Raw genomic sequence first — 25,240 nt, forward strand, 5'->3', positions numbered from 1 at the left:
TTGTGGTTAAACACAAATACTTTCAGTGCTTTATTTCCTAAAAAAATGTTTAGGCGTGTTCTCATTTTGACTCAAGAAAAATCATCATTTTATAGTTCAAATCAGGAAAAATAAATACAGTAAATGGACAAAACTGCAAAGATTCACAAACTGTTTAGGGGTCTGCCTCCCCCTGTATCCCCCGCCCCCCGAAAAGAAAGCACTGAGTACTTCTAACTGAAAGCTGAAAACTTAACCTGAATTTTAAAATCCAATTTTTGTATTTCTGTGGGCTTCACTATTCTCCCAGATAGGGTCTGGAAGTGTATTTTGCCACATTTAAATGGCCTTTCTCATGAATGGTTTGGCTTCATGCTGTACCATCTACAGGAGAAATCCTGAGCTCCAGTATGCTGGGCTGAGGGGCTCAGGATGAGATGAATCCCCGGCTCATTGAAAGGTACGTGAGGTATTTGAGGAAAGGCACTTGGGGAACAAACTGCTCAAATACTGGGGACTTCGTTAAGGGTGCTGAGAATAGTTGGGAGGTCCTTATTCTCCACTCAGAGCAAATAACCAAAAAGTCTGGGAATTGTCTTAGAAGCAGCTTAGTCATGCTGGCCACATGACAGGGGAAAAATTGCCTGCGGACAAGCGCCGGCTCCCTTGGCTTGTAAAGTGAGATGAGCGCTGCAACCCCAGAGTCGTATGCGACTGGACTGTCAGGGGTCCTTTACCCTTTTAAGGGGAATAGGAGTCCCCTAAGAATTATTATTCCACTGCGGGAGGCAGTGGAAAACAGAAGTGCCCCACTGGTCCATGGGGTCACAAAGAGTCAGACACGACTAAATGACTACACAACAACAAAGAATTATCACCACTCTACAGTTCCCCAGATTCTTGGGTGGGGGGGACTGCAACTGTTTAAAGTGGCCATTCAGAAGCAGTTAGTGCCTTTTTAAAAAAATGTTTAGAGGTATTCTCATTCTGATTCAAGGAAATCACCATTTTATAGTTCAAATCGGGGGAAAGAAATACCGTAAATGGACAAAAGTACAAAGATTCACAAAATGTTTAGGGGTATGTGTACCCCTGTGTACCCCCCAGAAAATGCACTGTTCAGAAGTAAGTTTTATGGAGTTCTATGGGGCTTGCACCCAGGAAAGTTGGTATAGGATTGCAAATGCAATCCTTAATATAAATACATTAAGCTGCTTTTACGGTTGCTTGCAATGAGTGGTACAGTGAAACCTCGGTTGTCGAACGTAATCCGTTCCAGAAGACCGTTCAACTTCCGAAACGTTCAACAACTGAGGTGCAATGGCTGGTCGGCAAATTCCTTTAAAAAAATGGAAAAACACACCTCGGAAGCCATTCGACATCTGAGGCGCGTTCAAAAAAGGAAGCATTCACTTTTGGATTGTCGGTGTTTAGCTTCCAAATTGTTTGGCTTCTGAAGTGTTCGACAACCGAGGTTCCACAGTATTCAACTAGGTTTTACTCAGACCTATTAATAAGCCTATGTTCATAATGTTCATTAATTTAAATATGTCTGCTCTGAATAAAACTTTGCTGACAAGCACCCAGTGCCCCCATGGATTTTTGGACCCCCATCAAAACCACACATAGGTACAATTTCTGTCTACAGGCCTGGCAGAGAAATGTACTGCCGAGCAAATGAAGTGGTGTTAAAATATACATATCTAACGATTGACATCTCCCTCCCAAATGGTTTCCATTTTTCACAACTGAAATGAAGCAGTTGTTCAGAAAGAGTAGGGGGAAAAAGACAATTACATAGACTCCCCATCCCCAACTGGCCTACTAAAGAAATCAGGGTGACAATGAGTTTTCCTCCAGAAAACTTTGCTCTCCCATTTGAACCGGAGATCCTTAACAAGATCGCTTCTGCCGCTTTTATAAAGATAGCGGGAGAGGAGCTGGAGCTTGTCAGCAGATCGCGGAAGATTCCTTTTCCAGAAGCACAGGAACTCATAGATCTGCTCGGTGAGATTATCAGGGCACTTCAGTTTAATAAACGGAAGAGTGCTTCGGTGGAGAGGCAGACAGAGAGCGAGGCAAGTAGCGTTATCTTCCGACAGCTCGTGTGACAGCCAGTACAGTAAATTGTCCCACAGTGCATCTGCAAGTAAAAATATTAAGACAGTCATCATCAAATCTTTATTACGGTCATAGACCAGCATAAGTAGGGTAGGGTACAATAATTTAGAATCTGTAAAATGTTTCGGAAAGCTAAAAAGTATTAAAACAGAAGGTATATATATAAAGCTATAAGAATCTGAAAGAAATGAAAAGAATCTAAAAGAAGGGTTAGAAGCATTAAACAGATGTGGAAGAGCATAAAAGGTTATTATATAAAAGAGTATATCAATTTAGAGAGCACTCTGGTGTTAGTGTTCATTAAATCTAGTTTGTGGCTAAGGGTTTTGTTTTAAAGGCACTGAATCGTATTTTAAAGGATTGAAGAAATCATAAGCATAAAAGATTTGAAGGAAATTAAGCCTCTTTGCTTCTTGAAAGAAAGGGCAGAGCAGGCGGAGATACAAAACCAATGTGGCGACAATCGCACAACTGGCATTTTTGCACAATTCTTTTTCGATTGCTTGGCTTTGTTGTGGTTGCAGCTCTGTGGTGGACCTAACTTAGATCAGGACCACAGTGGGAACAAATGGTTAAAACCTGTTCCCCTCTCTCTCCTCAGTATAGTCCTGATTCATATTCACCCTCTACTCTATCGTGGCTGCTATTTACTAAACAAACCACAATCACACAATAGCCAGTTGCACAATCATCACATCTGTTTTCAGGGCCACTGCTGTGCCACCCGTGCAAAGTGCTGTTGAAGTCACACAGGAAGAGAGAAAAACAAGGGATAATGGAAGGAACCTCCTGCCTGCCATTTTGCCTTTGTAAAACATGCCCTCCTCTGGCAGCTATTTTGCAGCTACAGTGGTGCCTTGCAAGACGAAATTAATTCGTTCCGCAAGTTTTTTCTTCTTGCGAGTTTTTCGTCTTGCGAAGCACGGTTTCCCATAGGAATGCATTGAAAATCAATCAATGCGTTCCTATGGAGACCGTCCGGGGACAGAGGGGAAGCGCCGCGCGCCTTCCCCTCTGTCCCCTCTTTTGAAGCAAGGGGCGGAGGGGAGAAGATCGCTTCTCCCCGTTGCCGCCACTTGGTTCAAAAGGGGTCCGGGGACAGAGGGGAAGGCGCGCGTGCGCCTTCCCCTCCCTCCCCGGAGATTGTGGGGCTGGCAACGGGGAGAAGCCATCTTCTCCCCGCCGCCCCTTGCTTCAAAAGAGGTCCGGGGTGCGGGGGCAAGCTTCGTTTTGCGAAGCAAGCCCATAGGGAAATTCGTCTTGAGAAGCAACTCGAAAACGAAAAAACCTTTCGTCTCGCAAGTTTTTCATCTCGCGAGGCGTTCATCTTGCGGGGCACCACTGTAAGAAGCAGCAATGAGGTACTCAGCTATACAGCTGCAAATAAAACATTTTAGGTGCGTTTTAAGTGCATTACACAAATGTGAGACTAGATGGCGATTGTGAGCTTACGGCAAATGCAATATACTGTATTGGCCCGAATATAAGATTCACCCGCAAATAAGCCGCACCTTTAAAATTCAAGGCTTATTTGTGGGTGTGGCCCGCCTCCTGGCACTACCTCCCCATGCCAACGCTGGCGGCCCCCGTCCCCCATTAAGGGCGGTAGTGCCAGGAGGCGGGTGCCCAGCGCTCGGTTCCGAATGTAAGTTACACTTTAACTTTTCACAGTAGGAATTTGGAAAAAAAAAGTGCAGCTTATATTTGGGCCAATATAGTATATATTTTTAAACGCTATTTAAAAAAGTATTTTCACAGCGTTTTTTCTGTGTGTCTAGATTCCACCTAAGGATGTGGGCGGCGCTGTGGTGTAAACCACTGAGCCTAGGGCTTGCTGTTCGGAAGGTTGGTGGTTCGAATCCCCGTGACAGGGTGAGCTCCCGTTGTTCAGTCCCAGCTCCTGCCCACCTAGCAGTTCGAAAGCACATCAAAGTGCAAGTAGATAAATAGGTACCACTCTGGCGGGAAGGTAAACGGCGTTTCCGTGCGCAGCTCTGGTTTCACCAGAAGCGGCTTAATCATACTGGCCACATGACCTGGGAAAACTGTCTGCGGACAAACGTCGGCTCCCTCGGCCAGTAAAACGAGATGAGCGCTGCAACCGGACTTAACTGTCAGGGGTCCTTTACCTTTAGACCAAGGACTTGAAGACAAGCTGAATGAATAACATGGCATTCAGCCCTGAGATTAAAACACTAAGAACACTGGGAATGTGATCCAGAATTGTGATCCACCCTTCATCACATCCTGTTGCTACTCGGCTAGGATTCAGACGGTCCTTAAATTCACAGGGTATGATCTCAGAGGAAACATGCGTGAAAACATGGCATACCATTCGCTGGGGTGGGAGTAGAAATGGGAAGGCCTGGGAAAAAACAGGAAAAAATAGGGAAAAAACCAGTTTTTTCCCTGCATAAATTGAAAAAATAACAACAGCTTGATATAGTTTGAACATTCCACACACTTTTTTCATTTTTTCCCCAGAACAAAATGGTCCCCCCACACACATTTTTTCTGGTTTTTCCCCAGGCCTTTCGATCTCTAGGTGGGAGTAGGGAGTCTTCTTACCCAATGAATCAGTTGACATTATTTTTGTGCTCTGTGGACGAACGATAAGCTTTTCCCTCTGTACAAGGAAAGGTGTTCAGAGAGGGAAAGAATAATTACTGAGGGATCAGAGAAGCAAACATGAAGCAAACAATAGTCAGTGTTGCTTTAGCAAAGGAGATGGGACCCAAAAACTAATGAAATTGTTGAAGTATAGGCTAAGATACATATGCTTGTAGATTACATTTTTTCCTCCTAAATTTCAGCTGGCAGGATGGAGCAGTTTTGGTTTCTGGCTTCCCAACATGGATGGGTAACTGATGCTGGTAACTGAGAGGGGAGAGGTGGCCGGAAGGTTTCCCCCCACCCACAGTATGAGCAGACTGTTTTTCATCCACAGTGGTACCTTGGTTCTCAAACTTAATCCGTTCCGGAAGTCTGTTCCAAAACCAAAGCGTCCCAAAACCAAGGCGTGCTTTCCCATAGAAAGTAATGCAAAACGGATTAATCTGTTCTAGACTTTTAAAAACAACCCCTAAAACAGCAATTGAACATGAATTTTACTGTCTCACAGGACCATTGATCCATAAAATGAAAGCAAGAATCAATGTACTGTACTATAAAATAAATAAGACAGTATTGTAGATGATAAAAATTAAAATTAATTTTCTTCTTCTTCTTCCCTGCACTGATGATAGTTATGGTTTGGATGTGGGGGAGACTTTATCCATTTCCGCAGTCACACAATCAGTCAATCAGTAGCTGAAGTGGGTTCCACACAGTCACAAAAACAAATTATCTGAAAAAGCCTCAAAAAAGCAAAATAAATAGCCAAAACAAAAGCGCCAAACTTAATCCTTTCCGGAAGTTTGTTTGATTTACAGGCTCAGCTTCTGATTGGTGCAGGAGCCCCAGAAACAATAGCCGACAGCTGCATCGGATGTTTGGCTTCCAAAAAAGTTTGAAAACCGGTACGCATACTTCTGGGTTTTCAGCATTTGGGAACCAAGGCGTTTGAGTACCAAGGCGTTTACGAACGAAGGTACCATTGTATAGGAAGCCCTTACATCACAGCATAATCAAGGTCTTCTTCACCTTAATTTCCCTGTGGATGTGTCAGGTGAGCTGTGCAAAGATCTTTTTTTCCTGCCCAACAGTGGTTAGAAGAAAGTTGCCTCTGGGCCTGTGTCTACAGCTACAAATAATACAGTGCAGCTCACTTCTTGCCAAGGAAGAGGGAGGGAAAAGAGAAAAAGAGTAAATGGCCCTTTGTGCCATTTGCTGCCCAGTGAACGGCTTCCCTCAGCTGCCTGCTATCTCTCCACCCACAATGCCTTCCCCAAGGTGCAGTTTTGTCATTTTTGGGGGGGGGGAGCAGGTTAGGGGAAAGTTGGCTACCGCACCCCCTTTCTACTGCCCATCTCCCCACTTTTAAGTTGCAAGGAGGAGACACCTGCCAATGGATGCTGATCATATCCAGGAATTTGATGGATGAGGCAAAGCATTAAATGTAAGAGACGGTGCAGGAGACTTCCGGGGTGGCATCTTCAATGATGGCGGACTCCCTCTGAACTGGAGGGACCAGCTCTGCAAGAAACGGGTCTTTTCCGCTGCGGCGTAGCGGGGACCCTTCTGAAAATCACAGGCGGATGAAGCCTGTGACCGTGGGACTCGGCGGACACCATTAGAGCCCTCCCCAATCCACTAAGGAGCCCAGAAACGGGCTCCGAAGTGAAGAGGGGGAAGTGGCGCGGTGCTGTGAGTCGATTGCTTTTTCTGTGGAGCGAAGCCGCACAGCCGTTACCGGAGAGCACTGCCTTTTTCCTGGGACAATTTGGCACTGAAAAGAACTAACCGTGAGTACTGGAACGCTAAATATGAGTGTATCTGAAGAAGTGTGCTTGCACATGAAAGCTCATACCAAGAACTAACTTAGTTGGTCTTTAAGATGCTACTGGAAGGAATTTTTTTGTTTTGACTATGGCAGACCAACACGGCTACCTATCTGTAGCTAAATATCTGGTTACAGATAGGTAGCCGTGTTAGTCTGCCATAGTCACTTGCTTCGCCCCTCTTTGGACAGGGATAGTCTAACTACTGTTGTCTATGCTCTGGTAACCTCAAGGTTAGATTACTGCAATGCGTTATATGTAGGGCTGCCTCTGAAGACAGTTCAGAAACTTGCTAGTGCAGAATTCAGTGGCCAGGTTGCTCACCGGAGCAAGGCAGTTTGAGCAAATTATACCCATCCCGGTCTGACTGTACCAGCTACCGATTAGTTTCTGGGCCCAATTCAAAGCACTGGTTTTGACCTATAAAGCCTTCAATGGCTCAGGACCGCAATACCTCAAGGACCGCTTCTTTCCTTATGAACCTACCCAGACCCTGAGATAATCTTCTGAGGCCCTCCTTCATGTGCCTCCTCCTCAAGAGGTCCGGAGAGTGGCAACACGAGAACAGGGCCTTCTCTGCAGTGGCTCCCCATCTGTGGAATGCTCTCCCCAGGGAAGTTCGCCTGGCACCTTCATTACACACCTTTGGGCACCAGGCAAAAACATTCCTTTTTAAACCAGGCCTTTGGTTGATCTGTTTGACATCCTATGCCCTTTTAAAATGTGGGGTTTTTTTTGGGGGGGGGGAGTGCAATTGGGTTGTTGTTTTTATTTTTATTATGCATTTTGCGGTTTTATATCTTGGTTTTATTCTGTGAATCGCCCTGAGACCTGCAGGTATAGGGCAGTACAGTGGTACCTCAGATTAAGTACTTAATTTGTTCCGGAGGTCCGTACGTAACCTGAAACTGTTCTTAACCTGAAGCACCACTTTAGCTAATGGGGACTCCTGCTGCCGCCGTGCCGGCAGAGCATGGTTTCTGTTCTCATCCTGAAGCAAAGTTCTTAACCTGAAGCACTATTTCTGCATTAGCGGAGTCTGTAACCTGAAGCGTATGTAACCTGAAGCGTATGTAACCTGAGGTACCACTGTATATAAATTCAATAAAGAAAATAAATAAATAAATAAATTGAGAATGTGGGTAAACGACTTACTTTTGGCAAGGTTAGAGCCAATTTGCAGACAAGGTCTTCCTGCTGGGGGTCTTCAGGCAAAAGAGGCTGTTCCCAGCTTTTAGCAATGGCTTCTTTGCTCACTTTGTAGAACAAGGCGATTCCTTTGTAATGCGGTGAGCTGTAATTGCCAAATTCATCCACCTCCTTGATTTGCAGGTCAAGCCGTGGCTTTCTCTGCGCATGAAAAGTAAGCTTGTAGCTTTTTCCAAAGGCCTCCCCATCATCTGAATATACGCCATGGGGAAGAGAAAGTTGGGGGGGAAGGAGATAAGATTAAGTTGATGCAACGGATCAGTATTCACCAATGTTGCATGTTTGTTTTTTTAGCACACAACATAAACCCTCCTCCAACCCCAAATATTACTTGTTTTCTCATTGGCTGTAGCTCCTGTCAATCATTCTCTCCTCGATGCCCAAATGCCACCACTGCTCTCTTCCATCACTACCCACACATTCTGAAGGGGCTGTATGAACCTACAGCTCCTCCCTTCTTTAGAGGACCTCTATGGGTATATCTAAACACAGGCAGAAATTAGATTGTTTCAACAAAGAAAAAAAATCCCTACGGAAAACCGTATTTTTTAAATTTCCTGCTCTCTGGTGCCATCTGGTGTTGTGTGTTTATAGCGCATTCAAATCGCTGTTTCTTTCCTAATGTCGCTGAGTCCTGGGTGTGTTCATCTATTAGTACACTGTGTCCATTCACATGCAACCCAGACATAAGGCGTGTAGGGCCACAGTGGGAGGTGACAGGGACAGGGTTGCCCCCTCCTGTACCCTTCAGAATGGGCCACTTACATGGAATGTAGCTGCGCAGCAGGAAACGGATTTACCTGAAGCATGAATATTTCCGCTAAATCTAAAATAAACCTGCTCCCCTTCTCTCAGCTTGAACTGCTGCGAGGGATCAGGAGGACCAGAGAAACCCTCTTCACGCAGTCCCTGCAGTTCCAAGTTCAGTTCCTTGGATGGAACGAGTAAGACAGCGACCTTGTATGGATCTTCTTTTTTCCGATAGAGCACCACTTTCACCATTGTGGTGTAGATGTCTTTCTCCATATCTTTAACAAGCTGAACTAAATGTGTGTTATCCACAGAAGAGGACAGGCGAAGGATAATAAAGCTGCATTTTTAAAAGAGAGAAAGAAAATATATGTGCATCTCAACGTGTGTTCTTGGGCTGAAACAAGCAAACAAGACTCTCAGTTGTGGTTGTTGCAGTTTTCATTTGCGTCAAGTCGCTAGGAAAACCATTTCACTACGTTCAACCATTTCATTAGTGCAATATTATTATTATTATTGTTATTGTTATTGAATTTATATACTGCCCTATACCCGGGGGGTCTCAGGGCAGTTCACAGAATAAAATCAAGATATACAACCACAAAATACATACTAAAAATAAAAACACCAAACCCAATAAAGGTAAAGGTAAAGGGACCCCTGACCGTTAGGTCCAGTCGTGGCCGACTCTGGGGTTACGGTGCTCATCTCGCTTTATTGGCCGAGGGAGCCGGTGTACAGCTTCCGGGTCCCGTGGCCAGCATGACTAAGCCGCTTCTGGCGAACTAGAGCAGTGCACGGAAACGCTGTTTACCTTCCCGCTGGAGTGGTACCTATTTATCTACTTGCACTTTGACATGCTTTCGAACTGCTAGGTTGGCAGGAGCAGGGACCAAGCAACGGGAGCTTACCCCGTCGCGGGGATTCGAACCATTGACCTTCTGATTGGTAAGTCCTAGGCTCTGTGGTTTAACCCACAGCGCCACCTGTGCCCCTTCTAGCAAACCCAATAGCCCCCCCCCAAAAAAAACCATTTTCAAAGGGCATAGGATGTAAATCAGATCCAAAAATTCATATTAAAGAAAGCAACTTCAGTTGGGAGTGCATTTATAAATGACACCCTTAATCCCATTTAAAAATTAGACATATTCTTACATTAAACAAATACAGTACCTCCAAACGGCATGTTATAATTCTTAGAGTTAATTCATAGGCTACTACGTATACAAACTAGAACCTATACTTTGATGATCTGATACATAGATCAATAACATTTCTCTGTACATTCTACCATCTCTGTGTTTAAATATATTAAGAAGGGACATCATTCGATTAAAGAACATTATTAAAAATAAATAAATCTGAAGTGTGTCCAATATATGGTACACTGTGAATTTCAGGGCTGGTTCTCACATTCCTTCATTCATTTTCTATAGCCTCATAGTGGTGACTTTCTTATGCAAATGGAAGCCGAGCCATATTTAGACATTACCAAGCCAAGAGTGAAGATGGGTGCAGTGTGATGATGGTTTAGCCCCACTCCCAAGGACAAATGTCTTCTCCCAGCAAATCCACCGCCACATCTGCAGATGAAAAGGATTTGATTTTGTCTCACCTGTCTAAGGGCTCGTCCAGTTCAAACGACACAAGGCCATTCCGTGCATTTTGCACCGCAATCTCATCCAACACTGCCCATTCTTCTTCTCTGCTTCTGTACCCCAGTAATTTTAAGGATTCGTGGAGATTTTCCCCATGCTTTCTTGGAGAGGCACTCATCGCTCTGGAGAATCACAAGACCCAATAGTTACTTTAAAAACAACAGCATCCACAGCTTTCTGGAAATCAAAACACTTGTGAGAATCTGAAAATCTCTTTCTGTAAAATAGCATAAGCTGCTATATACAGCAACAAACAATACAAGCAACATGAAGACCAGTATACAGTGGTACCTCGGGTTACATACGCTTCAGGTTACAGACTCCGCTAACCTAGAAATAGTGCTTCAGGTTAAAAACTTTGCTTCAGGATAAGAACAGAAATTGTGTTCCGGCGGCGTGGCAGCAGCAGGAGGCCCCATTAGCTAAAGTGGTGCTTCAGCTTTAGAACAGTTTCAGGTTAAATACGGACCTCCGGAACAAATTAAGTACTTAACCCGAGGTACCACTGTACTAGATAGCACTGAACACACATCTGTCAATCTTTGTTCTTCTTATTGTAGTTGTAGCATATGGGTTGTAATGTGTGAAGTTTATATAGTTTTCATGTACACAGGTCATTGTTTCATATTTGAATACTTTTGTAGTTGTGCTGAAGAAGATTCAAGCGAAACAGTCAGATTATCCGGGATCACAGGATAGCATCTATTACTTTGTTTCAACTATAGACTTATTATACTTCTACGGACTTTCAAAGATTGACAGGCATGTGTTCATTTGATTTCAAATATATTAGAGAATTTACAAGTGTACACATTTTGCTTTTGTTGTACTAAATCATGTATATCATGCAATAAGAATTGCAGTGCTATCTAGTATACTGGTCTCCGTGTTGCTTGTATTGTTTGTTGTGTTAAGTTTGCAACACAGGGGTTTGTTGTTCTGTATAAGCTGCTATATAGACTGTTTCAAGGAATTGTAGAGTTGGAAGAGACCTTGAGGGTCATCTAGCCCAACCCCCTGCCACGCAGGATTTTTTTGCCCAACATGGGATTTGAAACCATAACCCTGAGATTAAGAGTATTATGCTCTACCAACTGAGCTAGTTCTGTTGTCCAAAGTGAAAAGTTAACCTCTTCTGTTTAGATCCTTGCATCCTTTCTAGTCAGTAGTCAACACTGGTGGTTTCCATAACTGCCACCAATGGCCTACGTTAAAGCTAGCATTTCACATTATTTCCAGTCTTCACGTTCTGGGTGCCAATGCTTGGGTAGCCAAAATTGCACCACCCATGCTCAACAGTCAGGAGTCTTGGAGGAATCACAAGATTTACAGAAGTACAAAAAACAACAACACAAAAAAACCACACTTCTGAAAAAATGCTAAGTGGAAGAGACTTGCTCCACCGCAACCCCCCCCCCCCAAACAATTGCTCAGTGGAAACTGAATGTGCTCAGTGAACATACAAGGTGCGACCAGAAAGTTTGGTGAATGGTCACAGAAATCAGACAGCAATTAATATTCGGACAGCAATTAACATACAATCAACATCGGAAACCCACGAAATGCTCACAATTGTGTACGGAGTTGAAGCTGTAACTCGAAAGACAGTGTACGAGTGGTTTAAGAGTTTCCATGAAGGGTGAAAAACCATCAAAGATGGCAGACCGTCAATGAGCAGAACAGAGGTTACTGAGTTCTCCCACCCTCCATATTCTCCGGATCTGGCCCCACTGGATTTCCAAAACTGAGAACTGTAACATTTTACAAATCCAACTGCTGTGATGAGGGAACGGAAAGCAGTATGAAAAGAGGACTTCTCCAGAGGTTTCCAACAGTTCTACGAACGTTGTCAACGGTGCATTGTATCAGAGAGGGCTTATTTTGAAGGCCTGCAATATTCAAATATTTCTCGCTGTCCGATCTCTGTGACCATTCACTGAACTTTCCAGTCTCACCTTGTTGACCAACTGTTGACAGGGGAAATGGAAACCTGAGAGGACAGAGTGTAATGGAACAGAGTGACTAGAATCCAGAAGAGCAGCATTCCACATTGCAGTGTTTTGTTGTACACCCCTCTTGTTTAAATAAAACCACTTTCTGGAATGTATCTGAAGCCACACCTTTTAGCAGGCTGGATGCTATTTTTAGAGGGGGGGATCTAATTTGATTACAGAAAAATAAATCAAATCAAATGCGGAAGCTAGCTAGGAAAGGTTACTGAGAAATTTCAGGCTGGCTTTTGAAGCTCTTAAGGAGCTGAATGCTGGAGGAGACTCTTGATGCTGGAGGAGACTCTTGAGAGTCCCATGGACTGCTTGGCAGGGGGTTGGACTCGATGGCCCTTGTGGTCTCTTCCAACTCTATGATTCTATGATTCTATGATTCTAAGAAGATCAAATGCATCCATTCTTAAGGAAACTAGCCCTGAGTGCTCACTGGAAGGGCAGATTGTGAAGCTGAGGCTCCAATACTTTGGCCACCTCATGAGAAGAGAAGACTCCCTGGAAAAGACCCTGATGTTGAGAAAGATTGAGGGCACAAGGAGAAGGGGACGACAGAGGACGAGATGGTTGGACAGTGTTCTCGAAGCTACCAGCATGAGTTTGACCAAAATGCGGGAGGCAGTGGAAGACAGGAGTGCCTGGCGTGCTCTGCTCCATGGGGTCACAAAGAGTTGGACACGACTAAACGACTAAACAACAACAAGGAGCTGAACTTTGTACGGAGGTGCTGAGCTGCCCAGAGGACAAGACTCGCTGATATAGTCCAAAGGAAAGAAGAGCAATACATTTGGCACCAGCTTGGCTTGTGTTGCCAAAAAAAGGCATACAAGGTTCCATCCAAACGAATATGTGTAGGGTTTACCCCTTAGCCTTTTCTTCTCCTGAAGATGTCCTGCTGTCAGGCACTGAGGAGGAATGGTGGGAGCCTCCCCCTCCCCCTGCTCCTGCTCCAGATCCTGAATCTCCCCAGGAGCAGGAGGACAGTATAGATTTGGAACAGTGGTTTGCAGAGGGACATAGTTCAGAAGGCAGAAGCTGGGAAATACTGGATGGGGAACAGCTAGGAGAAGAAACACTGGGGGAGAGAGGGTTAACAGATTCATTGTCTCTGGAAAGCGTTCATCCACTCTCCCCAAGGTCAAGAAGAGCTCAGAAAGTCTCAGAACAGAAAGAACACAAAGCACAGAGGGTATAGACTCAGATTACAAGATGTAGAGGTGACGTGGATTAATAGGGACGGAAGGGGGTGTGAACCTTAAGTGGGAGCACTGCCATTTCTAGGAGATGAGTTCTTTGTTTTCTTGCTGTGATTATTAAAGTTTCTAATTGGTAAGAAGACTTTCCTTTGTTCTGCTTATCTACTGCCACGGGGGGGGGGGGGGGGAGCCTATTCCCTACAGCCTGACACCTGCAAAGCAGTGGAAGTTTAGGAGCAGAGTTGAACTCCACTCCCAGGTTGATGAGCCCTTCTTATTTCTCTCTGCAGCATGTGCAGAAACCGCCTTCTTGACCATTGGTCCCTTCCACTCAATCCACCAGAGCCTGTCTTCACATGCAGGGGAAGACCCTAACTCACCCAGGGTTTGAGACACATCAGCTACCCTCACCTGGTTTAGCCGGCCAGTCAAAACCATTCCCTTGGTGTGGCCGCTGTCACATGCTGACAGCCTCTAGGAGCCACAGGTGAGAGCTGAGTTCAGAGTGGGGACCAGAAGTGGACAACCTACCCCCAGAAGAAGCATGACTTGTCCCCCCACCAAAGGTTCTATCCCTCCCCTAACCTCCCATGCGCCCCTTATTGGCTCTGGGGTCCAGTAATATCTGATGCTTTGTCAAGCACAAAACGTTGCCCTCTCTGCAGAGTGAGTACCTACAGGAACGGGTTTGAAATATTTATATGTTTCATTTAAAAATATTCATATACCAGCTTTCGGCATAGGAAAGTTCTCCGGGATGTAAGGATACATCTTAATACAATAAAAACTGGCGGCAGGAGAACCACCACTTAAAAAACAGCATGGGGGGGGGGAGAATACAGTGGTACCTTGGTTCTCAAATGCCTTGGTACTCAAATGCTGAGAACCTGGAAGTAAGTGTTCTGGTTTTCTAACGTTTTTTGGAAGCCGAACGTCCGATTTGGCTGTTGGCTATTGTTTCCAGGGCACCTGCACCAATCAGAAGCTGCACCTTGGACTTCCGGAACGGATAAAGTTTGGTGCTTTTGTTTTTGCTGTTTAGTTTACGTTTTTGTTTTGGGTTTTTTTCAGTTAATTTATTTTTGTGACTGTGTGGAACCCAGTTCAGCTACTGATTGATTGATTGATTGATTGATTGATTGATTGTGTGACTGCGGAAATGGATAAAAGCCCCCCATTCAAACAATGACTATCATCAGTGCAGGTAATATTTTTTTAAAATTTTAATTTTTATCATCTACAATACTGTCTTATTTATTTTATAGTACAGTACATTGATTCTTGCTTTCATTTCATGGACCAATGGCCTCATTAGATAGTAAAATTCATGTTCAATTGCTGTTTTGGGGGTTGTTTTTAATCCATTTTGCATTACTTTCTATGGGAAAGCGTGCTTTGGTTTTGGACCGCTTTGGTTTTGGAATGCACTCCCTGAACGGATTAAGTTTGAGAACCGAGGTACCACTGTATTCATATACCAGCTTTTGGCATAGAAAAGCTCTCTGGGATGTGAGCATACATCTTAATACAATAAAAACTGACAGCAAGAGAAGTTTTAAAAACAATCACTTAAAAAACAGCATGGGAAAGGAAGAAGAATCATACTATGAAAAACCCATTAAAAGCTTGGAAACTTAATGTCTGTTTATTTAATAAAAATAAAAATATATAAATGCAAAGTTTCCAAGGAACTGTTTTGTCTCACCGAAATTGATGCACAGTTGTAACTCTGGGTATGGATGCACTCATAGCTCTCCCCTGGTCTTTCTCATTTCCTTCCATCTTCTTTTCTTGATTTGGAGGGCAAGGCAGAATAATTGTGATGGATTTGTTGAATGGCCGCGATGAAGGATGTTGCAGATACACCAGAGGGCTAGTAGACACCACTGAATGATACATGTCGTTCTTTGTTTTTAACATGGAAATCAGGGATGGCTCAATTGGTTGCACCTGCATAAATATTGTGGTTTTATGATTTTAGCATCACTTGTTGCCAGAAAAATCTACATTTCTGAAATTTGCCTTCATACCAGTGAAATATAAATGCTTCCCCGCCCTCTTTAATTCACCTTGTTACAAATATTATTTCTAGCAGGATGTCTTTAAATGACATTCTATCTATATTTAATTAGTCAACATGTTTTAATAAATACAGCGGTACCTCGGGTTACATATGCTTCAGGTTACACACTCCGCTAACCCAGAAATAGTGCTTCAGGTTATGAACGTTGCTTCAGGATAAGAACAGAAATCGGGCTCCGGTGGCACGGCAGCAGCAGGAGGCCCCATTAGCTAAAGTGGTGCTTCAGGTTAAGAACAGTTTCAGGTTAAGAATGGACCTCCGGAACGATTTAAGTACTTAACCTGAGGTACCACCGTAAAACCTTCACAATGTGTCTTTATTGATGCCATGCAGCTTTTAATGAGTTGCACTGTTATAGTATCAATAGGTTACAGCTGTAATCCTAAACACATTTACTAGGAAGTAACCCCATAGTGGGGACATAGTGGAACATCCTTTTGAGATTATGCAGGACTGCAGCCTGTTTGTGGAACAAATATCTACCAGAATTAGGGAAACTAGCTGAAAAGAGCAGTACAACAGAAAGCGCTGATTGGTGTAACAGAGTTAGAATAAGAGAATTGTCCATGTTACTGCCATTATTATTGATCATTCTTCACAGTCAAGCAGGCCCAACATCTGTGGGCAGAACCATTGGGATGACTTAAGCCATCAGGAGTTCCCATCACCAATCCAACAAGCTGATTTACAGATTCCTGGGCCTAACACTCCTGGCAGCATCCTACATTTTAACTCCCCCCACAATTTCTCTGGGGCCCTGGCACAGTGTTGCTCCAGGGCCAGCTAGACTGACTTGTGTGTGTGTTATTGATGCACCTACCCTCACCATGGGGAGATGCCAAAGGATCCTGCCAAACGTGGCACCAGACCTGTATTATTTATTACCCCACCTTTCCTCCGGAAAGCTCAAGGTGCCCTATATCTTTCTCTTCCTCCACATTTTATCCTCCCAACAACCATGTGAGGTTGGTTAGGCTGAGAGTGAGTGACTGGCCCAAGGTCCCCTAGTGAGTTTCGTGGCGGAGTCCATTGCCTCCAACATTTCTCTGATGAAAACAGAGACGTACCCTCCAATATTTCTCCAATGAAAATAAAGGTAAAGGGACCCCTGACCATTAGGTCCAGTCGTGGCCGACTCTGGGGTTGCGGCGCTCATCTCGCTTTATTGGCCGAGGGAGCCGGCGTACAGCTTCTGGGTCATGTGGCCAGCAGGGACGTCCTATTCCATACCCTCCAACATTTCTCTGGTGAAAATGGGGGCGTCCTACCATATCCCTAAGCATCCCTCCAATGAAAATAGTGTTGCCGTAAAGAAAAGAACATTTTGGAATCAGATCAGAAACTGGGACAGCTTCTGTAAATCCAGGACTGTCCCTGCAAAACAGGGACACTTGGAGGGTCTGGGAGTGGGGAATTGAACCCTTGTCTCCCAGGTCCTAGTCTAGCACTTTAACCGCTACACCATACTGCTGTATGAGTATGATGCTTTAGAACAGTGGTTTGCAAACTCTTTTCTCTGGGCCACACTTTCAGAATAAACATTTGCTTGCACCACATTGAATTTCTTATTAATAAGAAATTTCTTATTAATAAGAAATATATTGAAAAACACCAGGATTGTCCTCAGTATCACTTAATGCTCTTGCTCTCATTTTGATACTGTACCGTACCGTACCGTACTATACTATACTATACAGTGGTGCCTCGCAAGATGAAATTAATCCGTTCCGCGAGTCTCTTCTTCTTGCGGTTTTTTTGTCTTGCGAAGCACGGCTATTAGCGGCTTAGCGGCTTAGCGGCTATTAACGGCTTAGCGGCTTTAAGAAAAAGGAAACAAACTCGCAAGAACTCGCAAGACGTTTCGTCTTGCGAAGCAAGCCCATAGGGAAATTCGTCTTGCGGAACGACTCAAAAAATGGAAAACTCTTTCGTCTTGCGCGTTTTTCGTCTTGCGAGGCATTCATCTTGCGAGGTACCACTGTACTATACAGTGGTACCTCAGGTTACAGACGCTTCAGGTGACAGACATTTTAGGTTACAGACTCCGCTAACCCAGAAATATTACCTCAGGTTAAGAACTTTGCTTTAGGATGAGAACAGAAATCGCGCAGCAGTGGCACGGCACGGCGGGCCCCATTAGCTAAAGTGGTGCTTCAGTTTAAGAACAGTTTCAGGTTAAGAACGGACCTCCAGAATGAATTAAGTTCTTAACCCGAGGTACCACTGCACTATATTACAGTCAAACCTTGGTTTCCGAACGCCTCCGTTTTGGAACGTTTCGGCTCCCAAATGCTGAAAACCCAGAAGTAACTGCTCTGGTTTTCGAACAATTTTCAGAAGCCGAACGTGCTATGCAGCTTCCATTTTGAGTTTCCCTATTGTATTGAAGCTTCCACTTTCAGTTTTCAGTTATCGAACGTTTCGGAAGTCAAATGGTCTTCCGGAATGAATTATGTTTGACAACCGAGGTTTGACCGCACAATGAAATGTTCAAATGTTTGTTTGACTGTCCTTGAATCTTCCTGCTCCACTTGCATTCCTCTCCTGCCACACCAGTGTGATGCACCACACCCTTTGAACGCCACTGCAACAACAACAACAACAACAACTTTTATTTGTATCCCACCCTCCCCGGCTGAAACCAGTCTCAGGGCGGTTAACATCAAATATATAACATTGGCATAAAATGAAACAATAATTAAACTACCTCCTAAAAAAAAGTCAGGATCAAATTAAAATCAAATAGAGAATAACACTAGCAAAATGGTACTCCTTCTCCCACAGACAACTGCAATCCGAAGTCCTGTTCAGCAGCTCATTTTGTTGGCAGTGGGAGGGCACTTTCAGAAGGTCAAGGGAAGGTTGTGCCAATCCCCAGCCCTTGGGCTACTTTCAAGTTCTCCATTTTGATATGCATCATTTCACTAAAAATAACGGTCCAAAAACTTGCCATTTTAACCAAATCCATCCTTTCCTCTGATTTAAGACCACTGTGAAGCAACACATGCGGCTGTTCTCCCATTACACATGACAAAAGCTCACTGACTGAACAGAACGATGGCCACAGGCCATGACCCAATGCTCTCACGTACATGTAAGGACTTCCCTTTCCTATAAGCGAATGAATGGCCTGACTGCACAGAGGGGAATCCCCCCTCTCTCCATGGAGAACTTCCCTTTATACTTCTGGCAGATGGGACTGAGTTCCTGAGGGCATCTGCCGAATGGAATGAGCAACAACTTCTGCTCTTGTTTTGCTGCCTACTGTAAAGCGAAATGTAGATAAAAACAGGCAACAGAGAACAACCAACTGCCAAAGCACGTGGAATATAAAGAATTCATTTGAGTCAGATTATCTCTTATTGGTTTACTAATTAAATGCACACCAAATGGCTGGAATATCTGTAGAGCAGCTGTGCTAGCTGTTGCTCCCTTCCCTATAATAATTATTGACCCTTTGTTCCAGTTCTGTTAAGCATGGCAGCAGGCCTGGCCCATCTATGAGGCAAGGTTAGGCAACTGCCTCAGGTGGCAGAATCCACAGGAGCAGCACAGCTCAGTATAGATTTGTTCCTGATATAGTTCTTTCCTCACCCATTCTTCCCCAGTGGGAAGGAGAGGTGCCATTTGGGGGTCTGCCTCAGGCGCCAAAATATCTTGGGCCGGCCCTGCCTGGCAATCTTTCCTCACTTTGTTTAGCTAGAGTTGCTGGGCAGACATGGAAATAGGTATGATAGGAGGGTGTGGGTTGGTGCGGCAACTGTTGGTGCAATTGATGGCTCCCCGGAACAGGGAGCAACATTGCTATAGCGTGTTCTCCTTCATGGAGAGCACGGGTTGCGGTGGGGGCTGACAAGACACTCCAAAGTTGTGGGGCGGGCTAATTGTTCATTGGCCACGGTTGTGATTGGGCTTCCCTTGTTGTTGGGAAGAAGTTAATGTTGCCATTTTGTGATTGACAGCTAGAAACCTTAAAACTCCCTGCATGAAGCGTAGAGTTTCCTCTTTTCGCTCCGTGCATCGGATTGCCCGTCCCCCTCCCTATATTTAGGATTGTTCGCATTGACCTTGCTATGCCTGTCATGGGGTCGTCTGCTCTTGGGGCAGGGGCCCGGTAGGAATTTTTGTCCATTTGGCTGATTGGCTGGTGCCATTTGGTTTTTTGCCTACTGCATAGCAAATCGTCACAACTTCTAAGGTTGCAGTTAGGCACTGGTTTTTGGTTTGGTTGGCTGAGGGGCATGGATTAGCTGTGCCTGCCCCTCTAATGCTGCTGCTGCTGCTGCAAGGGTATTCCGTTAAAGGAATACAGGGGCTCACCATTGCTTTTGTCTGAACCCTGTCAAGGAGCTAAGGCCACGCAAGAGCCCCTGGTTGCATTTGGGGAGGGCTGAGGGCAGGTTCCCTGCTTTGTCGCTATCCCCCAAATGTATTCCCCTTTTCTGGCTTTCGCAAGCTTGCGAAATGTCAGTATGTCCCCACTGGGGGCAGATAGTTGCAACCAGTGCCTAAGCAACCACTCACATTTTTGTATTTTAATAAAGTTGTGGCCAAAGTTATGCCAAAAACCTTAAACAAAATTTCTGTGTGATGTGTGAGTTATTTGGGGTGCCTTGGGGACCTCGACACGCAATTGTCAGAGCTCTTTCCAAGTATGAGTCCTTAGGGAACAATGGACATGAAGAGCTATTTTGCCTGTAGGTTATCTAAACACAGTACATCATGCTGCTTGCCTGTTCTGGCGGTACCTGCCCAACCAACATCAGCAAAGTGTCTCGGGAGGAGAACTCAAGCACACAGACAGGCTCCGAGAATTGTAGGGCATGATGGAAGAAGAAGAATTTGGATTTGATATCCCGCCTTTCACTCCCCTTAAGGAGTCTCAAAGCGGCTAACATTCTCCTTTCCCTTCCTCCCCCACAACAAACACTCTGTGAGGTGAATGGGGCTGGGAGACTTCAGAGAAGTGTGACTAGCCCAAGGTCACCCAGCAGCTGCATGTGGAGGAGCGGAGACGCGAACCCGGTTCCCCAGATTACGAGACTACCGCTCTTAACCACTACACCACACTGGCTCTGTGATTGAATGATAAAGACGACAGACAAACCCAAAATACCTCCCAGGAAAAATGCAGCCACGCAGGAGCTGAGCGACAAACTGCATAGTTAACATTGCAGGATAAATACGTGATGATAAATGTCTAGCAGTTCTTTCCCAAGCTTTTACTGCCACCCAGGGATGAAGTGAATGACAGGCTCTATTTCTCCATATCAAGAATCCCTTAACAGGAACAGCAACAACATCGGCTCCTAGCCACTGTACTAAAAGGAAGATGAGCAACATATTGGCAGTTGCATTTATGAATTGCTTGAGATCTTGCCCGAAGTCTAAAGAAATGCACAATTAGTTCTACATTGTTTGAGTTTGTTTCTTGAATGGTAGCCTGCTATGCTACATAGCAATACCCTTTTGAAACCAAGGGCCAAAATCCATTTTTATTGTGCTGTTAGCAATCATGACTGGTTGTTGCTTTTTAATTAATACCAGCCATTAATTAAAAAGCAACAACCAGCCATGGTTGACTGGGGAGGGGGGTTAGAGATCACAACATACAGGGAGGTTTTTGTATGATGATCATTCCTCCCCAGGAATGATTCTCATACCAAAAAAGAAAATCTATCTTTGGGGTTGGGAAAAGCTCCCATTAGTATTAATAGAACACCCCCCCCCCAAGATTCATTATTATGCAAGTTGGGATCAGGATAATGGCAGGTTGAATCTCACTTGCACCCATGATGTGGTCTCAGTGTTAATTGCATACCTGAAGGAGCGTCTTCACCCCCATCGTTCTGCCCAGAGACTGAGGTCCAGCACTGAGGGGCTTCTGGCAGTTCCGTCGCTGTGAGAAGTGAGGTTACAGGGAACCAGGCAGAGGGCCTTCTTGGTAGTGGTGCCTGCCCTGTGGAATGCCCTCCCACCAGATGTCAAGAAAATAAGCAGCTGACTTTTAGAATACAGTGCTACCTCTGGTTAAGAACTTAATTCATTCCGGAGGTCCATTCTTAACCTGAAACTGTTCTTAACCTGTACATCTGAAGGCAGCCCTGTTTAGGGAAGTTTTTAATGTTTGCTGTTTTGTCTTTTTTTAATATTCTGTTGGGAGCTGCTCAGAGTGGCTGGGCAAACCCAGCCAGATGGGCAGGGTATAAATAATAAATTATAATATTAATATTAAAGAAGGGGGGAAAGCAAAACTTTGCAGACTCTTTCCTTCACTGATTGCTAACCTTAGGTGTTTAAAGTCATATGGAGTCATATGGAGTAGAAACCATGCCATACTTTCTTCCTACACCTGTGTTGTAAGGGGAATCTGCAAACTCAATTCCCTGAAAATGATTTTTTTAAAAAAACGTTACATGGAAGTTATATGGCAGGTTCCATCTACTGGACCTCTCAGTCATGGCCCATGCACTAAACTGTGCTCCATTCCTCACCTGAACTTCACCAACATGGCCATGCAGAAACAAATATTTTCTTGGGTATCAGTTTACTGTAGGTCTTCACTATGTTCTGAAAAGCCACAGCTCCGTGTGCTCTGAGTGTGGGGCACCATTTCTCTACTCTGGGGGTGGAAATAGGGGGTTTGATCCTCCCAGCTGGCTCTCACAAGAACCCAGAGGAGGATGAGGGATCTCATGAGGGCTTTAGGTGGACAGAGCAGCTAAGAGCCATTCCACCGTTGGAACCATTTTGCCCATGAGCTACTCCTACTCATTTTGGGCTTTGGCCCAGCTTCTCCTATAGCCATTCCCTGATCTCTGCTAATAAAGCAAGGTGTTTCTTAGAGACAAAGACTTCATTGTGCTTCTTATAACTGCAGCACGTCTTGCTGTTGCTAGACCCTGGAGGACATTAAACGTGAACCTATATAAAGTTTGGTATGCTTATCTCTGGGAATTAATTTTGATGGAAAAGTTAACAGAAAGGGTACGTGGACGAAAACAACGTGAGAAACTACATAACTTTTACATGACGTGGTCCTCCTTTATTACATATGCATCAAAGAAAGAACATGCATTTAAACCACCTAAGAGACATGGGAGCATGTGGAATGATATTTCTTAAACCAGCAACTGTAGAAATAATTTTTTTATTTGATTATATTACTAATGTAATTACCTGGACGTAGTTGGGGCTGTTTTTTTTGGGGGGGGGTGTTAGGGGAAAACTGTATCGGATTGCTTGTATTTGATTATAAGTTGTTCTTATATTCAACTAATAAAATATTCCAAAAAATAAAAAAGCAAGGTTTTGCCCCCAGCGAATTTTTTTTAAAAGCATACCTTTAGGTGCATTGTTACTCGAGAAGTAAAAGTTGACGGAGGCCAGCAAAATGAAATTCTGGGATCCATACTTAGCTTTCGTGAAAGTCCTTTCTTTGGAATGGTGACTGTTTCCGTCTTTAAGCATGAGACCACCGAAAAAAGGCCAAGCTGGCTGGTTTTCACCTCCGCAAAAGTCCCCTGTGTGATAGAAATTAGTGAAAAATGCTGAAGTGGATAACGATAAACGAATTCTAACCTGTATGCCAGCATGAATCAGAGGTATAAAAGGAAAGTAACCTGAGAGTTAACAACCACAGTGAAAGATTGCTTTCTCCGTTCTGTTTCCGGGCAACTTTATCTGACAGCCACAGAAATGTAGCTGCTTTGCAGTTTTAGCTACCGCAGAGATATGAGTATCACTTCCTGTGGTCTCTTCCCTCACTGCTTTGGTAATATATCTGAAATATACTCAGAGTCTAGAGTGGATTTCATGCTCTTTATTCAGCTCATAGTGGATAGTGGTGAGGAGGAATGAAAGTTTCCCCAAACTATCTGCTTTATATTCATTATTTACACAATGGGCTGCACGTGATTGGCTAATTCCAGAATTCTCCTGTAGGCCAATCAGGTTGTGGATTCACTTCCACCTGGAGCTGGATTGGATGGCTCCTGCAGACCAATCATACTGCTGCATTGTTCTAGGACCAATCAGACTGCTGCATTCTGAATCCTATTGTTCTAGGACCAATCAGACTGCTGCATTTTGGATCCTATTGTTCTAGGACCAATCAGACTGCTGCATTCTGGGTCCTATTCAACTCAGTACATAACAATATCAAATAAGGAGCAATTATGTTGGGGGCTGCCCAGACTCGGCAGCAGCACCTGGCATCCGGGGGCAGTTGTTTGAGACCCAGTAGACCGAGTGCGGATCCCTGCCCTGCTAGTGGGATCTGTGAACCTCCATTTTAATTTCCCCAATGCTTTGAAGTGACATTAATGTCAGCGCCTGGTTGGTCAATATTTACATTATATAAAGATATTTCTTATTCTAGATCAGCATTTCTCAGGGATTCGAACCACCGACCTTCTGATCAGCAAGCCCAAGAGGCTCAGTGGTTTAGACCACAGTGCCACCCGCATTCCCTACTCTGCTGCTGTAATTTGTAGCATGACTAACTGCTTGTTTCTTTTGGAGGATTTCAGTGATGGCCCTGATACTCTGCGCATGCTCATCTAGAAGACCTTTGTGATAAAATAAGCTACATGTGGCAAGAGGGGGTGGAGGACCCAAATTCCCTGTTTCAGGTGAGCTCCATCGTATGTGGTTCAGGGTGTGTGATAGCTCTGCTTTCTTCCCATGAATTAGAAACAGGAAGTGATTTCATCTAAAGCCTTCTGGGGTCCCCTGTGATTCTGGACAAACAGAAACAATAGAGCACGTGCTTCTCCAGTACCTATATTATAGACAAATCCGTATTAACCTCATCTCCCCACTACTCCATAAGTACGCAGGGCACACAGGACAATTATATACCTCCCAGCTGCTTTCAGATACCAACCCTGCTACAATATACAGTGTTGCTAGGCTCCGCATAGCAGCATTCAAAATCCGTCGGTTGATGTCCTGCGCTACAAACTAGATTTAATGAACACCCATATCAGAGTGCTTTGTAAATTGATAGTCATAGCCTTTTATATACAAACCTTTAATGCTCTTCCACATCCATTTAATGCTCCTAAGCCTTCTTTTAGATTATTTTAGCTCTTTTAGATTCTTATAGTCTGTTATATATACACCTTCTGTTTTTAATAATTTTAGCTTTCCAAAATGTTTTACAGATTGCGAATGATTGTACCCCACCCTGGTCTGTGACCGTAATAAAGATTTGATTGATCGATTGAGCACCAAACCTTGACAATAATTCACTCACCTTCTGATTCCCTTGGTGCCCTTCCAAGGAGACAGGAGTCAAATAACTTGACCGAAAGTTGACATCAGTCACCTTCACCATAATATCTTTGTACATTCCTCTGTAACGTGAAATAAATGGGATCGCGATGGTGATGGAATGAATGGTTGGTGGGCCAACAGAAGAGCAGCACTCAGCATGGATGACATTGCTGGCGAGTTCTTCAGAACCATCCACCACCAATGAACTCAAATCATTGACAACTCGGATGACTAGATTCTCCAGCACACTGAAAGGAGCTCTAATACAACAGGCTATTTCAGGTTCACTCAGGTCATTCGCTTTCACAAGAAACCTGCAGACAAAATACAACAGTACTCATATTATCTGTAAAGAAGACCAATAGCTCGAATCGATTTGCAGCTGTTGAACTCCCGAAATGGTTCAGGAACCAAGGCACAGCTTCCAATTGGCTGCAGGAGCTTCCTGCAGCCAGTTGGAAGCCGCAGAAGCCGTGCCGAATGTTCAGCTTCCAAAGAAAACCAGAACAATCACTTCCAGTTT

General features: G+C 44.3%; 1 protein-coding gene across 2 annotated transcripts in view; it reads right to left on the bottom strand.

Annotated features, from left to right (window-relative positions):
- DTHD1 (death domain containing 1) overlaps positions 1-25,240 on the bottom strand; it is a 31,270-nt gene continuing 6,030 nt past the window's right edge. Inside the window, exons 3-11 of one of the 2 annotated variants that reach the window (XR_014515820.1) lie at positions 24,698-25,031; positions 22,782-22,961; positions 15,061-15,305; positions 10,114-10,278; positions 8,549-8,838; positions 7,695-7,939; positions 4,669-4,726; positions 480-2,122; positions 1-428 (exon numbers count right to left, since the gene is read on the bottom strand). Coding sequence is in view for 1 of the 2 variants with exons in the window: in XM_083459835.1 (XP_083315961.1) it covers positions 1,773-2,122; positions 4,669-4,726; positions 7,695-7,939; positions 8,549-8,838; positions 10,114-10,278; positions 15,061-15,305; positions 22,782-22,961; positions 24,698-25,031 (1,867 nt within the window). In the remaining variant the exon portion in view is untranslated. Of the gene's footprint in view, positions 2,123-4,668; positions 4,727-7,694; positions 7,940-8,548; positions 8,839-10,113; positions 10,279-15,060; positions 15,306-22,781; positions 22,962-24,697; positions 25,032-25,240 lie in introns of both variants that reach the window. The other variant, XM_083459835.1, reaches the window with a different exon arrangement.

Source organism: Podarcis liolepis, assembly GCF_965112155.1.
Source record: "Podarcis liolepis genome assembly, chromosome: 9".
In the NCBI taxonomy this organism is placed as follows: Eukaryota; Metazoa; Chordata; class Lepidosauria; order Squamata; family Lacertidae; genus Podarcis; species Podarcis liolepis.